At 47.6% G+C, this 25,599-nt stretch overlaps 1 protein-coding gene across 20 annotated transcripts in view; it reads left to right on the plus strand.

Moving 5' to 3' along the window:
- Positions 1-2,656: 2,656 nt before the first annotated feature.
- C2CD5 (C2 calcium dependent domain containing 5) overlaps positions 2,657-25,599 on the plus strand; it is a 109,098-nt gene continuing 86,155 nt past the window's right edge. For all 20 annotated transcript variants that reach the window (XM_044228439.1, XM_044228447.1, XM_044228444.1 and 17 more), the window contains exons 1-2: positions 2,657-2,856; positions 3,009-3,127. In XM_044228439.1, the coding sequence (XP_044084374.1) occupies positions 3,038-3,127 (90 nt within the window). In that variant the 5' untranslated portion in view covers positions 2,657-2,856; positions 3,009-3,037. The remainder of the gene's footprint in view (positions 2,857-3,008; positions 3,128-25,599) is intronic.

Raw genomic sequence — 25,599 nt, forward strand, 5'->3', positions numbered from 1 at the left:
GTTACGATTGGGTACCTGGGCGGCTCAGTTGTTAGGCATCTGCCTTCGGCGCAGGTCATGATCCCAGGATTCTGGGATCAGGGTCCCTGCTCTGTGGAAAGCCTGTGTCTCCCTCTCCCACTCCCCCTGCTTCTGTTCCCTCTTTTGCTGTGTCTCTCTGTCAAATAAATAAATAAATACAAACATAAAATATTTTTTAAAAAGTCTCTTATGGTTTGTTTCCTTCTCTTTTCCCCCCTCCCATCTGTTGATCTGTTTATTTCTTAAATTCCACATATAAGTGAAATCATATAGTATTTGTCTTTTTTTGATTTGTTTTGCTTAGTATAATATACTCTGGCTCCAACCACATCATTGCAAATGGCAAGATTTCATTCTTTTTGATGACTGAGTAATATTCCATTACATACCCCACCCCCCACATCTTCTTTATCCATTCATCCGTAGATGTACATTTGGGCTTTTTCCATAGTTTGGCTTTTGTTGATACTCAGGGTTTTGTTTTTTTTTTAATGAATTGGTAGTGTGGTATTACTTTGATTTCAGTAAAAAGGCTATTTTGGGATGCCTGGGTAGCTCAGTTGGTTAAGCATCTGCCTTTGGCTCAGGTCATGATCTCAGGGTCCTGGGATTAAGCCCTGCATTGGTCTCCCTGCTCAGTGGGGTGTTTGCTTCTCCCTTGCCCTCTCTCTGTGTTCTTTCTCTCACCTCTCTCAAATAAATAAAATCTTAAAAAAAAAAAAGGCTATTTCAACTCTACCACCAAAACAAAACACACCAAAATTAACTTATCACATAGTGTTGCTCACCGTGAGTGTTTGGTAAAGGCATTTTAAGAGTAGAGTTAGACTCCACGGGATGCCTGGGTGGCTCAGTTGGTTAAGCAGCTGCCTTCAGCTCAGGTCATGATCCCAGCATCCTGGGATCGAGTCCCACATCCGGCTCCTTGCTCGGCAGGGAGCCTGCTTCTCCCTCTGTCTCTGCCTGCCATTCTGTCTGCCTGTGCTCGCTCTCTCTCTGACAAATAAATAAAATCTTTAAAAAAAAAAAAAGAGTAGAGTTAGACTCCACAAAAAGCTGCAGTAGGATGCAAGGAAATCTTCATGTGAGCTGTACTCTTCTACTCTTTTTTCATAGTTTGAGTGGATGAAGTTTTCTTTGGTCTGAAAAGTCAGTGATTTATCTTACAGATTTTTATTTTGAGGAAGACTTTTTCTTTTCTCTTTTTTAACTTCTCACGTGAATAATATTCCTTCTACAGAAGGAACTTTTGCCTTCTAAAGAGAATTCTGGGTCACTACTGCCTAGAGTTAGTTTAATCTATTCATTATTTTCTTTAAAATATTTAATTTTAAGTAATCTCCACACTCAATGTGGGGCTTGAACTCAACAATCTCAAGATTAAGAGTCACTTGCTCCAACCATTGAGCCATCCAGATGCCCCAACCTGTTCAGTATTTTTAAGGTTAAAAAGATTTATCAGTTTGGGGCACATGGGTGACTCAGGGGGTTAAGCATCCCACTCTTGGTTTCAACTCAGGTCATGATCTCGGGGTCCTGAGATCCATCCCTGCAAAGGGCTCCCGGCTCAGTGCAGAATCTGCTCTGGGTTCCCTCTCTCCCTCTGCCCACACCCATGCTCTCCCTTTCTCAAATACATCTCAAAAAGAAAAAAAAAAAAAAAGAAAGAAAAAGAAAAGAAAAGGTGTATCTATTAAAAAAAAAATCTTCGTTTGGGAATTTTCCATTCCTAATGAATCTTGTGGTAAAATCTTTCTACCTGAATTGTTAATGGCGATTTTGTTATTTGATACGACGTGTACTGTTGATACTCGGTATACGGTGACTTAGGTTACATCCTGTGCGTGTGCCTCAATTTCCCTAATTTTTTTCCCGATCGTTTGAGCCTACAGATTTCGCCTCTTTTTTGCATGTTTATTTACATATATTATTGGGTCAATTGTTCCAGGTGTTTCATTAAGAGCACCAGGTTTGTTTTTTGCAGTTGTCTAGAAATTTCATAGCGGAGGAGGTCCTGAACTCCTGCCTGCAAGGTAGGTCTTTGGCTTGTTGATCCTTAGTAAACACACCACGTCCATCTGGGCGTGCAGGGGAAACTCTCTAACCAGCGGCTTTGGATTTCAAAGTTTTGTTTTTCCCCAAGACACACAGTAACATCTACAGCCCAGCACACGTGTACATGACTGAATAAAAAATATTGCTATAGAATATTTACGACTACCCGAGATGTCCCTAAAATTTCTTAGTCTAATTCATATAAAACCCAAACTGCATTCCTTCCAGGTAAACTTATTTTACAAACGTGGTTAAAGTCCGACTGACATCGCTCCTCTAACAGTCTCCGCTTCTGCTCCTTCTATTACAGCCCTCGACAGTGCGACGTTAACAGCTGGGAAGGGAGAGACCAGCGATGCTCCCGAGCCCTACGCATGCTTTGCTCGGGAAGGATCGAGCCCGCTCGCAAAGAGCTGCGCACGGACCAACTGCCCCGGCTCGGTGGATGATGCAGGGCTCGACCCATTTCCCTGTCCACCGGCTTCCTGGAAGTCCGCCCCGCCCCCTCCAACTGCTCTCCGCCGATTTAATCTCGCCGCTGTAAAGTGGGCCGAGCGCCGAATGATCGATGTTCCCTCCACGCCCCGAGAGCCGCCATTTTGGGGGGTGGAAAACAGAAGTAGGGGTGGCAGGTCGTCCACAGGATGTTGGCTGGCTTTTGCTTCTCTTGCCAACGCTGTGGGAACGGGGTGGAAGAACCCACCGGGGCCACTCCTCTGGCTGCCTTTCCGGAATGAGGCCTCAGCGCCCGCGCTGGACGGCCCCCTCATTCATCCGAGAGTGAGTGGTGATCGGCGGCGCGGCGCGCCGTCGCGCGCCCTCGGCTGTCAGTTACCCCGCGCGCTCCCGCCGAGGCGCAGCTCCCCGCGCGCTCCCGCCCCTCCCCCGCCCGGCTGGGAGCTCGGCGCAGACTCGCTTGTTTGTTTCTGCAGGAGCCCAAGGAGAGGCCGAAGCCGAGAAGATGCCTGGCAAGCTCAAGGTGAAAATCGTGGCCGGGCGCCATTTGCCAGTGATGGACCGAGCTAGTGACCTGACTGATGCCTTCGTGGAGGTTGGTGCCAGGTCCTGCCCCTCAAAACGCAGGGAGCACCCAGCCCCGCCTCGCCCCCAGCTCTGCAGCCATCTCCTGTCGGCCGCTGTCCTTTGTGGGGGTGCTCGTCCAAGCCCTCCTTTGAGGGCTTGAGCGCCGGGACTGCAGCCCGTCTGATGGGTGCCCCGCTCTAGGGCGTCTGCGGCGCCCTCCCCGCGTGGGGAGGCTCTTACTGCTCTGCATGCTGGGTTGACCCTAATGTCAGGACTCTGAGCGGGCCACCTGCCAGGCAGGAGGCGATCCCGAGGCGTGGCCGCGCAGCCGGCGGAGCTCAGGCGCCCACACACGCGCGCGCGCGCACACACACACGCACACGCACGTGGGTACCGCCATCGACTCCAGGAGAGGCGGTTCCTCCAGCCAGAGTAATGGAGACCACGTGAAGAAGGTAGATACAGTCCGTTATGGGCACTTGGAGACCTAGAGGGCCCCATAATCCATTCTTGAACGTAGCATTGTCTGAATCATCAGTGTAAACACAACCATAACGTCCTCTGCTCTTGTACAGACTGGTAGGTATGATGAACTGTTTTAGGGTAATTTAGTGCCTTGAGGTAGGAAGCCAATTAAGTGCCATGGATTTAAATTGCAAAATTACTTTTTAAGCCAGATGATTAGTTTAAAACTCATGCAAATTAGCGCAGGCCTAGGGCCCGGAAAGTAATAACCCTGAGTCTGAGAGAAGCCAAGTAAAAATTGTAATAAAATCTGACTTGATGAGCCAGAGCATTAGAATAATAATCATTAGGGCTAGTAATGCTTAAGAGTTGACAGCTAGAGGATAATATACAACCTGATTTCATCGCAGTATACACTATTCTTGATGTTCCGTAAAGGTTCTCTGACTTAATAACTGCAGTCCCCCCACCTCCCCAAACATTGCCGTGGTCATTCTTAATCCCAACTTGAGAAACAGATGCTGAGTGTGCTCTTGGGCCATATGTTAGGTAATGGGGATACACAGATGGCCAGAGCATAGTCTTTGCTTTCAAGTAGCTCAGGGACTGACGCATACAGTTTAGGTTAATAACTGATAGCTAACGTGTTGAGTCTCATTGCCAGGTCTTTGCTAACTACTTTTTAATTCTTATTCCTCATAACAGTCCTATTATATTGTTATCCCATATTACAGTTAAGGTGATGGAGGTCTAGGAGCAATAAATAATTTCCCAAGGTTTCTTAACCTTGTAAATAGGCTTGTGGTCTGTTCTCTTAACCACTCTGCTAACATTGACTCTCTAGACAAGGTGATGAGTGTAGTAGAATATGGAATCTTCATTCTGTCTCTGAAAGTTTAGGAAGTTTTCCTAAGAAAATGACATTTGAGCTGAATCTTGAAGGACACTCAGGATTTTACTAGGCAGAGGGAACATCAAAGGCACAGAATGGGATACATGGTATGTTCAGGGAACTAGGTTTGAGATGTGTCTGGAGTAAAAGGGAATATGCGGGTAGTGGAGGCTGGAAAAGTAGGTTGGTGCCAAATCTCACTTTCTGTACTAAATAATTTTTCCTATTCTATAAGCAGGGGCAAACAAAGAACTTTTTAAGGAGAAATGGAATAGGATATTTATTAGGTTGTTTATAGGATGACTATATGATGGACTGGACAGATGAAAGATGAGACAGGGAGATCAGTTAAGAAGGTGGTAAAATTATCCACACAATATGTGCATGTTGAGAATGACTGGAAACTGATTAGAGGAGGAAGACTTGAGAGGGACATTTCCCATTTTTTTTTTCCCCCTTAAGATTTTATTTATTTATTTGACAGAGAGAAAGCATGAGCAGGGGCAGGGGAGAGGGAGAGGCAGGCTCCCATCTGAGCAGGGAGCCCAGTGTAGGGCTGGATCCCAGGACCCCTGAGATCATGACCTGAGACAAAGGCAGATGCTTAACTGACTGAGCCGCCCAGGAACACTTTGAGGGACATTTTTAAGGTAAAATCGTCATGCCTTGGTAATAAATGGTTTTGCTGGTGAGAGAATGGTTGAATTCAAGAGTGACTTTTAATTCCTTCTTTTTGCAAATAGTTATTGAATGCTGTTTGCCAGGCCAGTGCTAGTCACTGGTATAACTGATGCCTATGTGATAGTAAACAAACTAGACTTGGTTCCTAGTTTTATGGAGTTTATATTTTGGTGGAAGAGACAGACATTAAAAAGTAAAGAAATGATTAAATAGATAATTGTGATGGGTGTCATGGTAGAAAACAATAGAGATTAACAGGGAACTGTTAGGGTCCGTGATCAAAGGAACGAGACTGATACAAAGCGAAGGTCAAGCAAAGCTTTATTTCGCGCCAAGCATCATGAATCGCACTGACCGGTCAGGGCTTTCTTTTATAAAAGATGACAACTTTGACCCCGGCGAGCCTACTCCCAATGAGGTTGCTGACATCTAGGTCGTTTCTCACTGTGTCACTGCTGAGGGTCCTGGAGTGCGGGGCAGGGCCGCTGGCACCGCAGGCGTCGAGGGACCGCTGACAACTGGACCGCAGACATCGAGGGACCGCTGACAACTGGACCGCAGACATCGAGGGACCGCTGACAACTGGACCGCAGATGTCTCAGGACCGCAGGCGTCGAGGGACCGCTGACAACTGGACCGCAGACGTCTCAGGACCGCAGGCGTCGAGGGAACGCTGACAACTGGACCGCAGACGTCTCAGGACCGCAGGCGTCGAGGGACCGCTGACAACTGGACCGCAGATGTCTCAGGACCGCAGGCGTCGAGGGACCGCTGACAACTGGACCGCAGACGTCTCAGGACCGCAGGCGTCGAGGGACCGCTGACAACTGGACCGCAGATGTCTCAGGACCGCAGGCGTCGAGGGACCGCTGACAACTGGACCGCAGACGTCTCAGGACCGCAGGCGTCGAGGGACCGCTGACAACTGGACCGCAGATGTCTCAGGACCGCAGGCGTCGAGGGACCGCTGACAACTGGACCACAGACGACTGGACTGCTGGGCCGCCGGAGGCTGCAGGCTGCAGGCGATGGCTCGGGGCCGCCGCCGGAGGCTAGAAGCTGCAGGCGGCGGTGCTCGGGGCCGCCGCCGGAGGCTGGAAGCTGCAGGCGGCGGCGCTCGAGGCCGGAGGCTGGAAGCTGCAGGCGACGGCGCTCGGGGCCGGAGGCTGGAAGCTGCAGGCGACGGCGCTCGGGGCCGGAGGCTGGAAGCTGCAGGCGACGGTGCTCGGGGCCGCCGCCGGAGGGTGCAGGCGGCGGCGCTCGGGGCCGCCGCCGGAGGGTGCAGGCGGCGGCGCTCGGGGCCGCCGCCGGAGGCTGCAGGCGGCGGCGCTCGGGGCCGCCGCCGGAGGGTGCAGGCGGCGGCGCTCGGGGCCGCCGCCGGAGGCTGCAGGCGGCGGCGCTCGGGGCCGCCGCCGGAGGGTGCAGGCGGCGGCGCTCGGGGCCGCCGCCGGAGGGTGCAGGCGGCGGCGCTCGGGGCCGCCGCCGGAGGCTGCAGGCGGCGGCGCTCGGGGCCGCCGCCGGAGGGTGCAGGCGGCGGCGCTCGGGGCCGCCGCCGGAGGCTGCAGGCGGCGGCGCTCGGGGCCGCCGCCGGAGGCTGCAGGCGGCGGCGCTCGGGGCCGCCGCCGGAGGGTGCAGGCGGCGGCGCTCGGGGCCGCCGCCGGAGGCTGCAGGCGGCGGCGCTCGGGGCCGCCGCCGGAGGCTGCAGGCGGCGGCGCTCGGGGCCGCCGCCGGAGGCTGCAGGCGGCGGCGCTCGGGGCCGCCGCCGGAGGGTGGACCGCCAAACGCGGTTATAGCTCTTACAAGAGCTGTTACAGCTCTACTATACACCGTTGACTCCCCTGCTCTTCTGCGACTTCCACCGCTCTCCGCTCCACTTCACCGCTCTCCGCCGACTTCACCGCTCTCCGCCGACTTCACCGCTCTCCGCCGACTTCACCGCTCTCCGCCGACTTCACCGCTCTCCGCCGACTTCACCGCTCTCCGCCGACTTCACCGCTCTCCGCCGACTTCACCGCTCTCCGCCGACTTCATCCCTCCTGTAGCAGCCGCTGCTCTCCTGCAGGAGCCCCCGGCTCTCCTGCAGCAGCCCCCCCCTCGGCAGCCTGGCAGAGCAACCTTTATGGGGGTGGTTGAGCCCCGCCCCTACACAGGTGGCCAATTGAATTTCAACCTTCCCAGCGGATATACCTACGGCCTACTGATTGGATGACTCCACTCAGTCTGCCCCACCCTTACATTCCCCCCTTTTCTTTGGAGATTAGTCAAATCCTTGACTTTTCAGATGGTTCTACCTTATATTGAACATATAAGACTAACATTTTATCGCCCCAATTTTCTTTAGTATAGCAACAATACACTCACAGTTTCTTTAGTCTTAGTTTCAGTCCATGGTCAGCAGGGTCCTTTGGCTGCATTTCCCATTTCTGGAGGGCATCCTTACTCTCAGCTCGTTTGACATGACCCGCATGAACCCAGGCCCTGATGCCTTCCACTTTTACTGCTGTGGGGGTGGTTAGGATAACAGTAAATGGTCCCTTCCAACGAGGCTCCAAATTCCCCACTTGATAGCGACGTATCCAAACCAAGTCCCCGGGTTGGTAAGGATGTGGTTCCACCGTCTCTGTTCCAGTGTGGGCAACTCGGATTCCTGTATGGGCTTTTTTTAAGACAGATTGTAATGCCTGCAGTGACTGGAGTACAGACTGATCCGTCATTTCTGCTAGGGCAACCTCCTGTAGCCGAGGACAGAGTGGGGGGGGTCTCCCAAACAATATTTCAAATGGGGTCACCTTGCTTAAATAAGGTGTACATCGGGCTCTAAGGAGGGCAAAAGGAAGGAGATCTACCCATCCACCGCCAGTTTCCAGAATTAGTTTTGTCAAGGTCTCTTTAAGAGTCCGATTCATTCTTTCTACTTGCCCCGAACTCTGGGGCCTGTATGCACAATGTAATTTCCAATTTGTGCCCACAGCCTTGGCCAATGCCTGTGAGACTGAACTTACGAATGCAGGGCCATTGTCTGACCCAATTGCAAGAGGCAGCCCGAACCTAGGAATTATTTCTTCTAGTATCTTTTTTGCTACTACCCCTGCGGTCTCATGCTTGGCAGGAAAAGCCTCCACCCAGCCTGAAAAGGTATCCACAAAAACCAACATATACTTGTGCCCATATTTTCCAGGTTTCATTTCTGTAAAATCTATTTCCCAATAAATTCCTGGTTCCTTACCTCTTTCTCTTTTCCCTCTTCCCATTTTAGTTCTTCCTACATTAACTGCCTGGCATTGGGCACATCTATCAACTACATCCTGAACCATACGACCTAATTTAGAAACCTGGAACTGCTTGCCTATAAGCTCCTTGAGTTTTCGTGTCCCCAAATGAGTACCCTGATGTATCTGGCCTACTAACTTCTTACCTAGTCTTCGAGGAAGAATTATTTTTCCTATTTTTGTCTTGGCCCAGTCCCCTTCATAGTCTAATTCAACCCATTTCTGTAAATACTTTAAATCCTCTTCTGAATAGTTTGGTTTTTCTGGTAGTGCTGGAGCCGGGAGTGCAACTAGTTCTTGCACTTTTTCTCGAGCTGCTTGCTTTGCGGCTTGATCTGCTAAGTAGTTTCCTTTTGAAATCAGATCAGTCCCCTTTTGATGTCCTGGGCAATGCATAACAGCCACCTTTTTCGGGTCCCAAATAGCCTGGAGGAGAGCTAATATTTCTCTTCTGTTTTTAATTCCTTTTCCTTCTGCTGTTAATAGGCCCCTTTCTTTATAAATAGCCCCATGTATGTGCAGTGTAGCAAAGGCATACCTGCTGTCCGTATAGATGTTGGTGGTTTTTCCTTTGGCCATCTGCAGTGCCTTCGTGAGTGCAATTAGTTCTGCTCTCTGTGCCGAAGTTCCATGTGGCAGGGCTGCTGTCCAGAGTCTCTGCTCAGGAGAAACCACCGCGGCCCCTGCATACCTCTTTCCATTGACTATGTAGCTGCTCCCATCTGTGAACAGAGTCATCTCGGCATCTGGGAGGGGAATGTCTCTGAGATCCGGCCTTATTCCTGTGACTTGGGTTAAGACCTCCCCACAATCATGTGGATGGTCAGCTAGCTCTTCTGGCAGCAGTGTGGCTGGATTTAGCACTGCTGGGGGTCGGAAGGCCACTTTTGGTTCATTGAGGAGAAGGGCCTGATACCCCGTTACTCGGGCGTTCGTCATCCATCGGTCTGGTGGAGTCCGGAGAAGGCCCTCAATCGCGTGTGTGGTGGTTATAACAAGATTTTGGCCTAAAGTTAATTTGCTCGCATCCTTAACCAGGAGGGCTGTTGCGGCAATTATGCGGAGGCAAGGAGGGAACCCAGCTGCTACTGGGTCTAGTTTCTTACTAAGGTAGGCCACTGGTCTTCGCCAAGGTCCCAGAGTCTGAGTTAAAACTCCTTTGGCCACTCCCGATTTTTCATCCACGTATAATTGGAAGGGTTTGGTTACATCTGGGATGGCCAATGCTGGGGCACTCAGCAAGGCTGTCTGTAATTCCCGAAATGCTCCCTCTGCTTCAGCTGTCCACTCAATCCTAGTGAGCCCTCCTTTTGTCAGTTCATAGAGCGGTCGGGCAATCTCTGCAAACCGTGGTATCCATAGCCTACAGTAGCCCACTGTTCCAAGAAACTCCCTTACTTGTCGGGACGTGGTGGGACGGGGGTATCGGGTAATCACCTGTTTCCTGGATTCAGACAGTGAACGTACTCCCTCATGGAGGTCAAAGCCTAGATAAGTGGCATAGCTCTGACAGAGCTGTGCTTTCTTTGCTGACACCCGATACCCTTTTGTCTGCAGAGCCTGTAAGAGAGCTCTCGTCCCCCACAAACACGACTCATAGTCCTCGGCGGCTACTAGCAAGTCATCAACGTATTGTAACAGAGTGACTCCTGGATTAGAAATTCTGTACTCACGCAAATCCTCATGCAGGGCCTCATCAAAAATGGTGGGCGAATTCTTGAATCCTTGGGGAAGTCTTGTCCAGGTGAGCTGGCCTTGAAACCCCTCCTGTGGGTCAGACCACTCAAAAGCAAAAAGGGGCTGAGATTCCCTTGCTATAGGTATACAGAAAAATGCATCCTTTAAATCTAAGACAGTATATACAGTTCTTTTGGGGCCCAGGAGGGAGAGTAGGGTATAGGGGTTAGGCACTGTTGGGTGTATATCTTCAACCCGTTTGTTAACTTCCCGCAAGTCCTGAACTGGTCGGTATTCCCCAGTCTCGGCCTTTTTAACGGGGAGCAAAGGAGTGTTCCATGAAGATTTACAAGGAACTAAAATCCCGTCTCCCCGGAGGCGGTTAATGTGTTTCCTGATCCCTTCCTTTGCTTCCTGGGAAAGAGGATATTGCCGGACGCGTATAGCCGTAGCTGTCGCCTTTAATTGTACCACCACTGGAGGTTGTTCTTTAGCCAAGCCAGGGGGCTTCCCTTCTGCCCAGACCTCAGGAAACTCGTTCTGTAGGATTTGGAGGAGGCTTTCCCCCTTTGTCTCCTTTGGTTTTGAGACTGGTTCGTAAAGGCGGTATTCATCCACTGCTGCCATAAGCACCTGTACAGTGGGTTGTCTCAATGTTACAGTCATATCTCCTTCTGAAAACTGAATGCCAGCTCTTAACTTGTGGAGGAGATCTCTTCCCATCAAATTATATGGGGCATTAGGGAGGACCAAAAATCGATGTTTAACTAATCCCGAGGCTAAATTTAAAGTCCTTTCTGTTGTCCATTTATGTCTCTCTGTGCCATTTGCTCCTTGTACCCAAACTTCCTCTCCAGATAGTTTTCCCATAGGTTTAAGTAACGATGAAAATTGGGCCCCTGTGTCTACCAAAAAATCAACTGATTTCCCCTCCACTTCAATTTTTACCCGAGGTTCGGGGAGGGGTTCCGAACCATGGCCCCTTCAATCTCTGGTGGCAAGCATTGCCGTCTTCCTTTTAGGGCACTCCCTGGCCCAATGTCCTTTTTCTTTACAGTAAGCACACTGATTGGAATCTAAGTCTTCCCGCCTGCCTTCTCTCTGCTTAGGTTTTTCCTTCCATTTACTATCCCCTAGCCGTCTCCTCCCTGCCTCATGTAATGTCAAAACCTTAACCAATTTTTTTGTCTCTTTTTCATCCTCTTGTGCATCCCTGTTGTTAAATACCTTTTCTGCTATTCCCACTAACTCAGTCAGATTTTTTCCTTCAAATCCTTCGATTTTCTGAAGTTTTCTCCTTATATCTGGGGCTGACTGACTTGCAAAAGCAAGATTCATTGCCCTCTGATTTTCAGGTGCCTCAGGATTGATCGGGCTATACATTTTATAGGCTTCAATTAGCCTTTCTAGGAAGGCTCCTGGAGACTCATTCTTACCTTGAGTCACTGTACTAATTTTGGATAAATTTATGGGTCTCCTTGCTGCTGCACGGAGGCCTCCCAATAGAGCCTGGCGGTAGAAACGTAAGCTCTCCTTACCTTCATCAGAGTTTGGATCCCAGTCGGGAGATTCCCTCGGGCAGTAGTCCTCCATCCGGCGGGGATCGAGGTCCCTGCCAAGTCTCTCGCTTATCACCTTATGGGTTTCTCGCATGATGCGATCCCGTTCCTCCCCATTAAAGAGAGCCATAAGGAGCTGTTGAACATCTACCCAGGTGGGTTGGTGAGTAAGAAAAACAGTTTCCAAGAGGCTAATTAAATCCTGAGGGTGATCAGAAAAGGATTTGTGTTGGGTTTTCCAGTTATAGATGTCAGAAGAGGAGAAAGGGATATAGCTTAAGTAAGGCCGCCCTCTCCCCTCTGGTAGAGCAACCTCACGAAGGGGCAGCATCGGCGCAGACCGTACCAGTGAGGTAGAGGAAGGCTGAGGAGGATAGGGGAAAGGGGAAGGATCAGGGCAGTCTCGCCGCATGGTGATCCCATAGGTGGATCCCGACCGTGTATGAGGTGGACTTGTAAAGACATTTTGGGACCGAGAGTCAGATTTAGAAGACAAATAAAGGGGGGCGAATTCCGCATCCTCCATATCTGATGGAGGTAGAACGGTCTTCTTCCCTGAATCCCCCTTATCTGCTTGTTCTGGTTTTGGTGCTCCAACCTGCCTTAGAGGGAGAGAAATAATTTCATTAGCAGGTGGAAGATGGGACTTGAGCCATGACGGTGGCTCTTCTATCAGGTATCGCCAGGCCACAATATATGGTACTTGGTCTCGATGTAGATCCAAGACCTCACTCAGGGTAGAATATATCTGAGCCAAGGCAAACGTTCCTTCCGGTGGCCACCCTGTGGAGAAATTGGGCCATTCTAATTGACAGAGTGTTTTTAGTTTTCCCGGATAAACCGTATCACCTGAATGAGTGGCTTTACCTTGAAAATCTTTGAAATGTTCAAGAACAAGACCTAGGGGTGTCACAGGCCCCTTATTCTCTGTTTGTCCCATTTCTCCAAATACAACAAACAGCACAACAGACAACAACAAAAGAACAAGACAAAAACAAACGTAGACCCAGTGATCCTTATCCAGAGCCTGCTGCTGGGGGGGGCTTTTTTGGTCCACAAAACACCACACAATAGATAACAAAAGAACCAGACAAAGACAACTGCAGACCCAGCGATTCTTACCCAAAATTTGCCACTTATGGCGGCTATTTTCATCTTCCAACCGCCTAAGGGGACTCGAACCCCTCGACCGCCCAGGGGGACTCGAACCCCCCAACCGCCCAGGGGGACTCGAACCCCCCGACCGCGCAGGGGGACTCGAACCCCCCGACCGCCCAAGGGGACTCGAACCCCCTGTCGATCTATCAGCAGAGGGATGGGGCGTCCCCGCATCCACTCCAGCCCTGGGGAGCATGGCTGCGTCCAGCTTCTCCCCGGTGGGCTATACCCTGGAGCTCCAACCAGACAGACGGATAGGATCCCAATACCTCGGAACCCAATACTTCGAAACCTAATACCTCCAAACCCAATACCTCCAAACCCAATACCTCCAAACCCAATACCTCCGGAGGCTTTTCTTAAAAATTCTGATGCTGGCTCAGTTCTCGTCGTTTGATCCCGGACGAGCCCCCAAATGTTAGGGTCCGTGATCAAAGGAACGAGACTGATACAAAGCGAAGGTCAAGCAAAGCTTTATTTCGCGCCAAGCATCATGAATCGCACTGACCGGTCAGGGCTTTCTTTTATAAAAGATGACAACTTTGACCCCGGCGAGCCTACTCCCAATGAGGTTGCTGACATCTAGGTCGTTTCTCACTGTGTCACTGCTGAGGGTCCTGGAGTGCGGGGCAGGGCCGCTGGCACCGCAGGCGTCGAGGGACCGCTGACAACTGGACCGCAGACATCGAGGGACCGCTGACAACTGGACCGCAGACATCGAGGGACCGCTGACAACTGGACCGCAGATGTCTCAGGACCGCAGGCGTCGAGGGACCGCTGACAACTGGACCGCAGACGTCTCAGGACCGCAGGCGTCGAGGGAACGCTGACAACTGGACCGCAGACGTCTCAGGACCGCAGGCGTCGAGGGACCGCTGACAACTGGACCGCAGATGTCTCAGGACCGCAGGCGTCGAGGGACCGCTGACAACTGGACCGCAGACGTCTCAGGACCGCAGGCGTCGAGGGACCGCTGACAACTGGACCGCAGATGTCTCAGGACCGCAGGCGTCGAGGGACCGCTGACAACTGGACCGCAGACGTCTCAGGACCGCAGGCGTCGAGGGACCGCTGACAACTGGACCGCAGATGTCTCAGGACCGCAGGCGTCGAGGGACCGCTGACAACTGGACCACAGACGACTGGACTGCTGGGCCGCCGGAGGCTGCAGGCTGCAGGCGATGGCTCGGGGCCGCCGCCGGAGGCTAGAAGCTGCAGGCGGCGGTGCTCGGGGCCGCCGCCGGAGGCTGGAAGCTGCAGGCGGCGGCGCTCGAGGCCGGAGGCTGGAAGCTGCAGGCGACGGCGCTCGGGGCCGGAGGCTGGAAGCTGCAGGCGACGGCGCTCGGGGCCGGAGGCTGGAAGCTGCAGGCGACGGTGCTCGGGGCCGCCGCCGGAGGGTGCAGGCGGCGGCGCTCGGGGCCGCCGCCGGAGGGTGCAGGCGGCGGCGCTCGGGGCCGCCGCCGGAGGCTGCAGGCGGCGGCGCTCGGGGCCGCCGCCGGAGGGTGCAGGCGGCGGCGCTCGGGGCCGCCGCCGGAGGCTGCAGGCGGCGGCGCTCGGGGCCGCCGCCGGAGGGTGCAGGCGGCGGCGCTCGGGGCCGCCGCCGGAGGGTGCAGGCGGCGGCGCTCGGGGCCGCCGCCGGAGGCTGCAGGCGGCGGCGCTCGGGGCCGCCGCCGGAGGGTGCAGGCGGCGGCGCTCGGGGCCGCCGCCGGAGGCTGCAGGCGGCGGCGCTCGGGGCCGCCGCCGGAGGCTGCAGGCGGCGGCGCTCGGGGCCGCCGCCGGAGGGTGCAGGCGGCGGCGCTCGGGGCCGCCGCCGGAGGCTGCAGGCGGCGGCGCTCGGGGCCGCCGCCGGAGGCTGCAGGCGGCGGCGCTCGGGGCCGCCGCCGGAGGCTGCAGGCGGCGGCGCTCGGGGCCGCCGCCGGAGGCTGCAGGCGGCGGCGCTCGGGGCCGCCGCCGGAGGCTGCAGGCGGCGGCGCTCGGGGCCGCCGCCGGAGGCTGCAGGCGGCGGCGCTCGGGGCCGCCGCCGGAGGGTGCAGGCGGCGGCGCTCGGGGCCGCCGCCGGAGGCTGCAGGCGGCGGCGCTCGGGGCCGCCGCCGGAGGCTGCAGGCGGCGGCGCTCGGGGCCGCCGCCGGAGGCTGCAGGCGGCGGCGCTCGGGGCCGCCGCCGGAGGCTGCAGGCGGCGGCGCTCGGGGCCGCCGCCGGAGGGTGCAGGCGGCGGCGCTCGGGGCCGCCGCCGGAGGCTGCAGGCGGCGGCGCTCGGGGCCGCCGCCGGAGGCTGCAGGCGGCGGCGCTCGGGGCCGCCGCCGGAGGCTGCAGGCGGCGGCGCTCGGGGCCGCCGCCGGAGGGTGCAGGCGGCGGCGCTCGGGGCCGCCGCCGGAGGCTGCAGGCGGCGGCGCTCGGGGCCGCCGCCGGGGGGGGGGCCGCCAAACGCGGGTATAGCTCTTACAAGAGCTGTTACAGCTCTACTATACACCGTTGACTCCCCTGCTCTTCTGCGACTTCCACCGCTCTCCGCTCCACTTCACCGCTCTCCGCCGACTTCACCGCTCTCCGCCGACTTCACCGCTCTCCGCCGACTTCACCGCTCTCCGCCGACTTCACCGCTCTCCGCCGACTTCACCGCTCTCCGCCGACTTCACCGCTCTCCGCCGACTTCACCGCTCTCCGCCGACTTCATCCCTCCTGTAGCAGCCGCTGCTCTCCTGCAGGAGCCCCCGGCTCTCCTGCAGCAGCCCCCCCCTCGGCAGCCTGGCAGAGCAACCTTTATGGGGGTGGTTGAGCCCCGCCCCTACACAGGTGGCCAATTGAATTTCAACCTTCCCAGCGGATATACCTACGGCCTACTGATTGGATGACTCCACTCAGTCTGCCCCACCCTTACAGGAACATCTACTTTGGGGTAAGCAGGAGACCTCTCAGGAAGTGTCAATCAGAGACCCTACTGGATGAGGAGGAGCCAGCTGCTCAGTGTGTTAGGAAGTGAAGGAAGATGGGTGTGGCTGGGATCTGGCGCAAGATAAAGTTGGAGAGTTAAGGAGCCAATCATGCAGGATCTTAGAGGCCATGATTAGGAATATGGATTTTTTTTTTTTAAGATTTTATTTATTTATTTGACAGAGAGAAATCACAAGTAGATGGAGAGGCAGGCAGAGAGAGAGAGAGGGAAGCAGGCTCCCTGCTGAGCAGAGAGCCCGATGCGGGACTTGATCCCAGGACCCCAAGATCACGACCCGAGCCGAAGGCAGCGGCCCAACCCACTGAGCCACCCAGGCACCCCAGGAATATGGATTTTATTCAAGTTCTGTGGGAAGTGGTTGTTGAGTTGAGTACTTTTTTTTTTTTTTTTTCTTTTCCTGTCTGGAGTATGGACTGAAGAGAGAAAGAGCTGAAGGAGACAACTAATTAAGAGATTCTATAATAATTCATAAAAAGAGAAGGTGGGGGCCAAGATGTTGGTTTGGTAATGGAGAGAAGTGGGTGGATTCCACATATAACTTGAAGATAGATTCTAGAGGATTTGTTGGTTGACTAGAAGAGGGAGACAGAGAAAGGGAAGCTAAAAGATGACTCAGGGCTTTCTGAAATCTTTGGGGTAATTTTCTGAGGCTCCATAGGATTTGTAGAGGTTGTTTGAGTAGGTGGATGATCAATTTCTGTTTAGGTGTCTTAGGTTTGAGATGTTAATTGGAGTTGTCCATGAGGGAGTTAGATTTGTGAGTATGGTGTTCAGAAGAAAGATGTAGGGGGGCGAAAAAAAGGAAGAGAGATGTGAGTTAGAAATGAGCTCATACAGGCCATTGCTTTTCCACTCTGTGAGACCCAGTGCCCCCTTTATATAGCAGGTATTTTGAAATCCACTCTTTACTATGCTGTCATAATATTTATGGCCAATGTAACCTAGCGTCACAATTAAAAAAAAAATCAATACATTGTTCTAACTAGTAGTTTGACAAATTAGAGAATTTTTTTAGTATGTATTTCAATATAGAAGTACTTGTTCATGATCGCAGTAGAAGATACGAAGTAATCAGATTAAGTCCGTGAATATTTATTAAGTCTTTGTATATATCCATCACTGTACTGGGTATAGTATAGTGTTCTGGAGATATAGTAATGACTAAGACAGAAATTTCTTTAATCATAGAACTCACATTTTACTGGTAGGATGAAGTTCATAAAGAAGGTAATTACAAGATAAACTGATAGATGGTAAGAATATGGAGAAAATAAAGCAAGGATACAAGATAGGGAGCGTCTCACCTATGTGTAAAAATCATGTGAATATGACTCCATATAGTGAGACAGTTGCGCAGTTTTGACATCTTAGACCTTCATTGCTATCTGATTTTTCAAAATAATCAACTAATGGGGAAAAGCAGAATTTTCCCTTAATTTACATGATGGTTATATTTCTTGACAATTATGTCTATGAAAACTGCATTACAACCTCCCCTTTCTTCCCACATTACAACATTTTTATCTGTAAAATGAGTTAGGTTTTTAATCCTATGTGATTATCTGGTAGGACATTTGAAAGTCCTGGCATGAGACAAGTCTTCATTGTCGGGAACTATTTCTTGCATTGCAGGATACGTGGCTCCTCTGGCCCTGCTTCTAAATATTAGAACTGTTCTCCACAAATATAGAAATTTCTAAAATTCCCTTAGGAGTTGGTCTGTCCCTTTTGTAAACCTCTGACTTAGTGGGGGAGAGAAGAGGTATGGATCCTTGAAAAAACTTGACATTAAGCTATTAGAGGAGGAAGATTAGGGGAAGAAAACAGATTATCAGCCAATGGGGAGAGAGAAACATCAGGAAAGTAATGTCTCAGAATGCAAGAGGAAGTTTCTGGAAAGAGGAAACCCTCAACCATTAAATGGCATGGAGAGGTCAAGTAAAGAGAACAGAAAAATCACTGAATTGTACAGTGTGGGGGTTGTTACTGATTCTGATAAGGAGAGTCAAGAAAGCCCATACTGTAGTAAGTTAACAAGGGTTAAAATACAAGGGAGGTGAGGAAGAGGTGTGGCATGAATAGGCAACTGTTTCAAGATACAGGGCTGTGAAGGGGAGAGGAGAAATTGTGTGGTATTTGGGGAGTATGTAGCTTTTAGTATTAAAAAAAATAAATTAGAAGATATTAGAACATATTTTTGTGGTAATAGAAAAAATCCTGCAGGAAGGGAAAGATTAATGCAGGAAAAGGGGGATAATGAAGGATTACTATATAATAAAGGGATAAATTGTGTGATGTAGCCTCTTGTACTATTTAAGCTCATAGGAAAGGGAGATAACGATGCCAGAACTGGTCACGAGAAGTCTTTTTGCTGGGCTTGAAGGATGGCAAAATTTCTATAGGCAGAGAGGAAAAGGGGCTTTTTTAGATGACTAGGACAAACTCAGTAAAAGCAAAAGGAGAGAGAGAGAACATCTGTAATTGCTGGGAGGGTTCTTTTGTGGAATAAAATTTGCTATATAGGGGGATGCAGGTTATTGAATGATCCGAAAACTATAGGGGGGAGAAGTCTGTACAGTAGAAGCTCTCTTAAACAACTTCTGTTAGCTCACTTACACAGTCCCCAGTGCTCTGCATTCCTTCCATGAGGGTATTCTTGAATACCCCACATTGCTAGATTATTCTCTCATGTTCCTGCTTCTCTCATCAGTTGGCTGATAATACTTTACCAAGAGGCAATTATGTTTTTTCCCCAAACCTGTTTATGCCAACTCTATTTATTGTAATTTACTTAAACCTTATGTAAATTGGTGAAATAAGAGTGAAAATGAAGTTGATAATGCTATGTAAAGACATATGGATACAGTCACTAAACATTACTCTAGAATTAGATGGAGAAAAGACTAAAAAAATCTAGGATTCTGCGTTCATATATTTTTACAAGCAATTTTAAGTTCTACCACCACATAAAAAAACCCAAACTGGAAATCACAGATGGTACATTATGGGTGTGGTTTATGCAAAAAAAAAAAAAAAAGATGCAGAGCTCTAAAATAGTGGACCCTTACTTAAAGAAGAGGCCTTAGCCTTACATTCAAATATAGGGGAATGAATATTTTATTTATATGTTTTATCTTAAAATGTTTACCATTTGAATCATTTTTAATGATTCTTTGATTTAACCAGATTACCAGATTATTTGATTAACCTAACAAATACTGGTCCTGATTGCATTGGTTGAGGGAATTTCTACTGTGTGTGAGTAATTCAGGAAGCCAGTGAAGACCAAATAGTATGCATACATGTATGTATGTATTTAAGGACTAATTTATTTATTTTAGAGAGGATGATTGGGGGAAGGACCAGAGGGAGACAGAGAGAGAGAGAGAGAATCTCAAGCAGACTCCCTGCTAAGTACAGAGCCCAATGTGGGGCTCAACCTCAGGACCTTAACCAACTGCACAGCCTAGGCCCCCCACCAAGTAGTAGTTAAAGATGATTATTCTTGCAGGAATCCCCAGATGAATGAGATGGAATTCTATATAATAAAAGTATTAATGGAAATTTATCCCAGTATTAATGAGCATCTTACAAACTGACAAGCTATATTATCATTTTGTGTTTATCCAGGAGCCTTCGAGGGAATAGGGAGAGGAAAAGAAATTAATATTTAATGATGTACCAGACATTTTGCTAGCCTCTACATGCATTTTCTCCTGTAATAAAACAGTCCCCCTTTCAGAGGAGGAAGCAGCTTTAAATAGCAGGTTAAATAACTTTCTCAAGGTAATTTAGCTAATGAGTGGGGAAGGAGAATGCTTTTCTTTACTAGGGAATCTCATTAAAATCCCTGATGTTCTTTAACAAAGTTGTAACGTATTCATTTAATTGCTGGGTAATAAAAGCTCCTCCGAATTAAATAAGACCAAATGAACTATGATTCTTCTTCAGTAGAAGGGGAATCATCACAATTTGGCAAAGTACGCATTCTGGCCTTTTTCTTTTCCTGAAATCTTGGTTTTTGTTTGTTCATTTGATATAGTTGGGGGCTATCAGATCTTTACTGTATCTAGAATAGACAGTTGACCAAAAGAAGAATAAAAGGCACGATATAGCAGTACAGTATAGTGGAGCAAACCTGAAGATGGCTGAGCTCATAATTTATTTATTTACTTTTTAAAGATTTTATTTGTCAGAAAGACAGAGAGTAGCACAAGTAGGGGGAGTGTCAGGCAGAGGGAAAGAGGCCACCCGTTGAGCAAGGAGCCCGATGTGGGACTCCTTATGGGGGCTGAGGTGTTTGATATTTGTGTTGTTGAGGTTATAGAAATAATTATTGAATATATTTCATTTAAAAAAAATGTTTTATTTGTCAGAGAGAGAGAGTATGCAAACGGGGAGCAGCAGACAGAGGGAGAAGCGGGCTTCCTGCTGAGCAAGGAGCCCATGCAGGACTCAATCTCAGGACCCTGCCATCATAACCGAGCCAAAGGCAGACATTTAACCGACTGAGCCACCAAGGCACCCTGAATTCATAATTTAAAGAATGATATGGTAGTTTTGGTGCTTGAACCTAAGCTTTTAGCTTTTGAAAGGTTTTGAATGATTTCATAATCCTAACAATGTTTTACTTCAAATGAAGCTGATATTAGGTAAATTAGAAGTATTTCCTTGATGTTTTAGATATTAAAATGTACTGAAAATTAAATTAGTAACTGAACAGTAACTTCTATTCTTCCCAGGCTCTCTGTCCCCCATATCCCCATTAAGTTTCATTTCTTACTGTTCGTGATTTAAAAAAAAATTATGGAAGTAATACATGAATGGCTCCCGTTACAAAAGATTTAAATAACTCAGAAGTGAAACTTGAAAGCCCTTTACTTGGTAATTTACTACACTGTATTGTATTCCCTATATCATATCAGTCCTTTCCTCAGAGATAATTACTCTCAGTTTTTTGGCATGTGTTCATTTACTCCGCCTCCTTTCCTTTAAAAAAAAAAAGAAGTCTTACTTACATTTAAAAAAAACATGGTCATGCTTTATAGATTCTGCAGCTTTTTTTTTTCAGTTATTATGTCACTGACATTTCCACATGGCAGTACTTAAAATCAGCTCCATTCTTTAAGTAGCAAACATATGATTTATTCAATCATTTTCCTGTTGAATGATTACTTAGGTTTTTTTAGTGTGTTGTAGGAAGGAGACTCATGTGAAAATGCTTCTTTAGGATAAATTCCTGGAAGTGGATCCAGAATTTTATAATTTCAAACAAAATAATTTTAATTTGAATTTTTTAAGTTTTTGAGTTTTAAAATAATGCAATTTACAAATAGGAAAAATATATGCGTTCAGAATTCAGAAGGTTCAAAGTGGGTTAACCTCTCTCACATCGTGTTTCTTTTAACCAACCAGTTCTGTTGTTGGTAGTGGCCACTGTTAACATTTGTTGTATAACCTACTAGAAATAACCTATGCTATATATAGGCGTATATTATATGACTTACAACATTTTGCCATTTTTTTCTCCCAAAGTATGCCATACATCCTGTTCCACAGAAGAAAGATCTGTCTTGGTGGTTGTTCTGTACCAGTACGGAGGGAACTGCTTTGTTCTTCTATTTAGCACTATGCTGTGTGGCTTTACCGTACTTCATCCAACCAGTTCCAAATTGGTGGATATCTCGGTTCTTTCCAATCTTTTTCACTCTAATGCTGCTTGTACATGTCATTGTGTACTTCTATATAAAGTTAAAAGGTGTAGTCATTGAACATTTTGATATTTGTAAAACTGCAGTCCTTAGAGATTGTTTTATTTTATACTCCCATCAACAAAGTATTAGAAGATCTCATCAATACCGTTTTCAAACTTAAGTAAAAATGTTGATTTAGTTTGCATTTCTGTTGTGGTTGATCATCTTTTGATATATAGTTAACCCATGAACCATTTGGGGCCTTGTCGGGGAGTTGACATCCCCCTCTCAATCCAGCACAGTTGAAAATCACATATGACTTTTGATTCCACCCCCAAATTAACTACAAATGGCCTGCTGTTGACCATCAGCCTTACTGATAATACAAAGTTCGTTAACACATAGTTGAAATGTTATATGTATTTTATATTATATTCTTACAATAAAGTAAACTAGGGAAAAATGTTTTTAAGAAAATAGTAAGGAAGAGAAAACATATTTACAGTACTGTGCTGTATTTGTAGATACAGTAAGTTTACGCTGTATGTTTATAGGATGAATCATCTGTCAGTAACAATATCAATATTGTTTTAAATGACACAAAACATAGTAGATGTTATACATATTACTAACACTAGACATTAGAAATGAAAAGATAATGTGAAAAAGAAATTCATGTTTATTTACAAATATAATGATTTATGCATTGATAACAAAGAAGCAGCAGTATGACTGCTTTATGGCAGCTCAGTATAATAGATAGGATTGCTTCATAGTAGCAGTATATACTATATATACTATATACTAGCCTATATACTAACAAGTGAATCGTTACAAAAATACTTTATGGCATAGAGTATTGCAGTCATATTTATAATATAGCACTAGAAATATAACTTGTGATTATAGTCTGATAACAGTTTCCCCAATTATGAAAGAGAGGCATACTGTAGCTACATAACACTTTGAAAGCAAAGTTATAAAACAATAAGAAAACTAACTTCTGGGACACCTGGGTGGCTTAATTAGTTAAGCATCTGCCTTTGGCTCAGGTCATGTTCTTGGGGTCCTGGGTTGGAGCCCCACGTTGGGCGTCCTGCTCAGTAGGGAACCTGCTTTTCTCTCTCCTGCCCGTCCTGCTTGAGCACGCATCTCTTTCTCAAATAAGTAAATAAATCTTAGGAAAAAAGCTAACATCTGATTAATTTTGTGTTAAATATTGCTCACCTATGACTATATAAGTCTAGGCTAAGCACTTCTATATAGTCTTACATAGGACGACTACTTAGGCAATGATGATGACAGAGAAGTGCTTCAGACAGATCTTGCCATGCAGTTACTAGATTTTCACATGGAGACATTCACATATACACAATATATAAGTTTATTATCTGTACAGCTTGATGATTATATACTTATTCATTAAGTGGAAGTGGATTGTCATAAAGGTCTTCATCCTTGTCTTCATGTTGAGTAAGTGGAGGAAGAGAAGGAATCGGTCTTGCTGTCTTGGGTGGCAGAACAGGTGAAGGAGTTGGAAGGGGAGGTAGGAAAGACAGGCACATGTGGAATAAGTTTACTGAAATATGTTGTAACTTTTGACATTTTTTGCTTTTTCATTTTTTTAAAGACTATTTCTGTATAGTACCACTGTTTGCTTTAGTTTCAGTGCTAGTATGCTAGAAAGGTCCATGTTGTAAAAGAAATCAATAGCAGTCTTAAATAGTCAGATCCTTTCTGTCAGGTTGTCTAATATCAATTTGTTCTCTAATATCAATATCATTACTTCTTCTGTAGCTTCTTTCTTGTCATCTGGCACTGGTTTGGAAGCATTCATCTTCATCAAGTTGTCTTCTGTTAATTCTTCTGGTGTGATGTTTATTAGTTCTTACATTTCTCCAAGATTCAAATGTTGAAACCCTTCACCTTTTACCTTTTTTGTCATGTACGTAAACTCTTCCCTTATTCCCTTGATTGGCTCTGTTGTAAATCCTGTGAAGTCATGTACAACATCTGGACATACTTTTCTCCTCCAGGAATTTATTTAATACTGATGGCTGTCATGGCTTACTACAATGGCATCTTCAGTGGTGTAATCCTTCTAGACTTTCATGATGTTTTCTCATCAGGGTTCTCTTCCATAGTGTTGACATGGTATTCTTTTTAAAGAATACCATGTAATGAGTTGTAAAGGTTCTTATGACCGGTTGATCTAGAAGGTGATTATAGAAAGGTTGTGTTTGGGGGTAAGTAGGCCATTTGATGCCCTTAGTGTTGAGCTCATGGGGTTCTGGGTAGCTAGAGGCATTGTCCAGTATCAAAGGAACTTTAAAAGGCAGTCCCTTGGGCGCCTGTGTGGCTCAGTCAGTTAAGCGGCTACCTTCGGCTCAGGTCATGATCTCAGAGTCATGGGATGGAGTCCCACATTGGGCTCCCTGCTCAGCGAGGAGTCTGCTTCTCCCTCTGCTGCTCCCCCTGCTTGTACTCTCTCTCTCTCTATCCCTCCCTCTCTGTCTCTCTCTGTCAAATAAATAAATAAAATCTTAAAAAAATAAAAAAGGCAGTCCTTTAGTGGGAAGGTATTTCCTGACTTCAGGGACAAATCATCAATGGAACCAATCCAGAAAAAGGATTCTTGTTACCCATACCTTTTTGTTGTACAACCCAAAGACTGGCAGCTGGTATCTGTCTTTTCTCTTCAAGCCTTGGGGGTTAACAGCTTTATAGATAAAGGCAGTTCTTACCATATACCTGACTGCATTTGCACAAAATGGTAGAGTTAGCCTATCCCTTCTTGCCTTAAATCCTGGAGTTTATTTTTTTCTCTTCCTGACTAATACACTTCCATACCTGACTAATACCCCCCAGCATAGGGTACTTTTGTCTGAATTAAAAATCTGTTCAGGCAGATATCCTTTCTTCTCAGTGATTCTCTTGATCATGTTTGGGAACTTGTTTGCTTCCTCTTGGTCAGCGTAAGCTGCTTTTCCTGTTATCTTGACATTTTTTAAACCAGTCCTCTTTCTAAAATTATCGTACCATCCTTTGCTGGCATGAAATTATCTAGCTTTAGATCTTTCACCTTCCTTTTGCTTTAAGTTGTTATATAATGACTTCACTTTTCTCTTGAATCATATTAGGCTCTATAAATATACCTGCCTTATAGCAACCCTGCATTTTCAATATGAGATAAAAAGGTATTTTGCAAAAAGTATAAGGCTTTAGCTCCTGTTAGCATGGCTGCAGCATTGGCTTCACGAATTTTCTTTTATTGCAGTGGTTCTTTTTGCTGGATTCATTTATCTTGAAGTAACAGGCAAATGCGGCTGCAGAATTCAAACTACAGTGCATGTCAGGCAGTTCAGCTTTTTCTTGTAACGTAATGACTTTTCTTTCATTCTTGGGAGCACTTCAACCAACACTAGTGGCACTTTGTATGGGTCCGATGATGTCACATAAGATTTACGGTGTTGCCTAAACAATGAAAAATACGCAAGAACTGTAAGAGGTCACTTTGTAGTGCAACATGCTATTTACTGGAGAGATGGACTGCTTACACAGAGATTGGTAGTATCACACAGTGTTTTAAGCGGATACTAGCAACACTTGGGCTCATGTTAGTTGCAACAGAAGGTGGTTTGAAATTATCGTACAGTAGGACAGTACATACTACAATTCATCTTGTGCAGTTATAATTTGATACTGCATCTTTCCATTCATTTACATTTCCCTCAACTGCTAATGGTGTCACGTGTGGTCTGTTATGTATTTCTGTGCATGTTTTGATCAAGTCTAATTTTTTATCCTTAGTGTGTATTTTATGGTAGTAAATGATAAAATAGACTAGCATTTACATATATTTTATGCATTCATGACATAACTGTTTCTTAGTTTTTTTCCTATTTCTCGGGTATGTGGTTTGTCTATGAGTTTTTTCAATTTGTCACAAATGTCCAAAAGATTTTCCAGTATATATATTGAAAAAAATCTACCTATACATGGATGCGTGCTTTTCAAATCCATGTTCAACGTTTAGCTGTGTTTTAAAAGCATCTGTGTTAAAATAAATAAAAACATCTATATTTTCATTTCTTTGAATTGTCTGTTCATGTCCTTTGCCCTTTTTTTTGTTGGACTATTGATCTTTTTCATA

The sequence above is a fragment of the Neovison vison genome, chromosome 12, assembly GCF_020171115.1.
Source record: "Neovison vison isolate M4711 chromosome 12, ASM_NN_V1, whole genome shotgun sequence".
Taxonomy (NCBI): Eukaryota; Metazoa; Chordata; class Mammalia; order Carnivora; family Mustelidae; genus Neogale; species Neogale vison.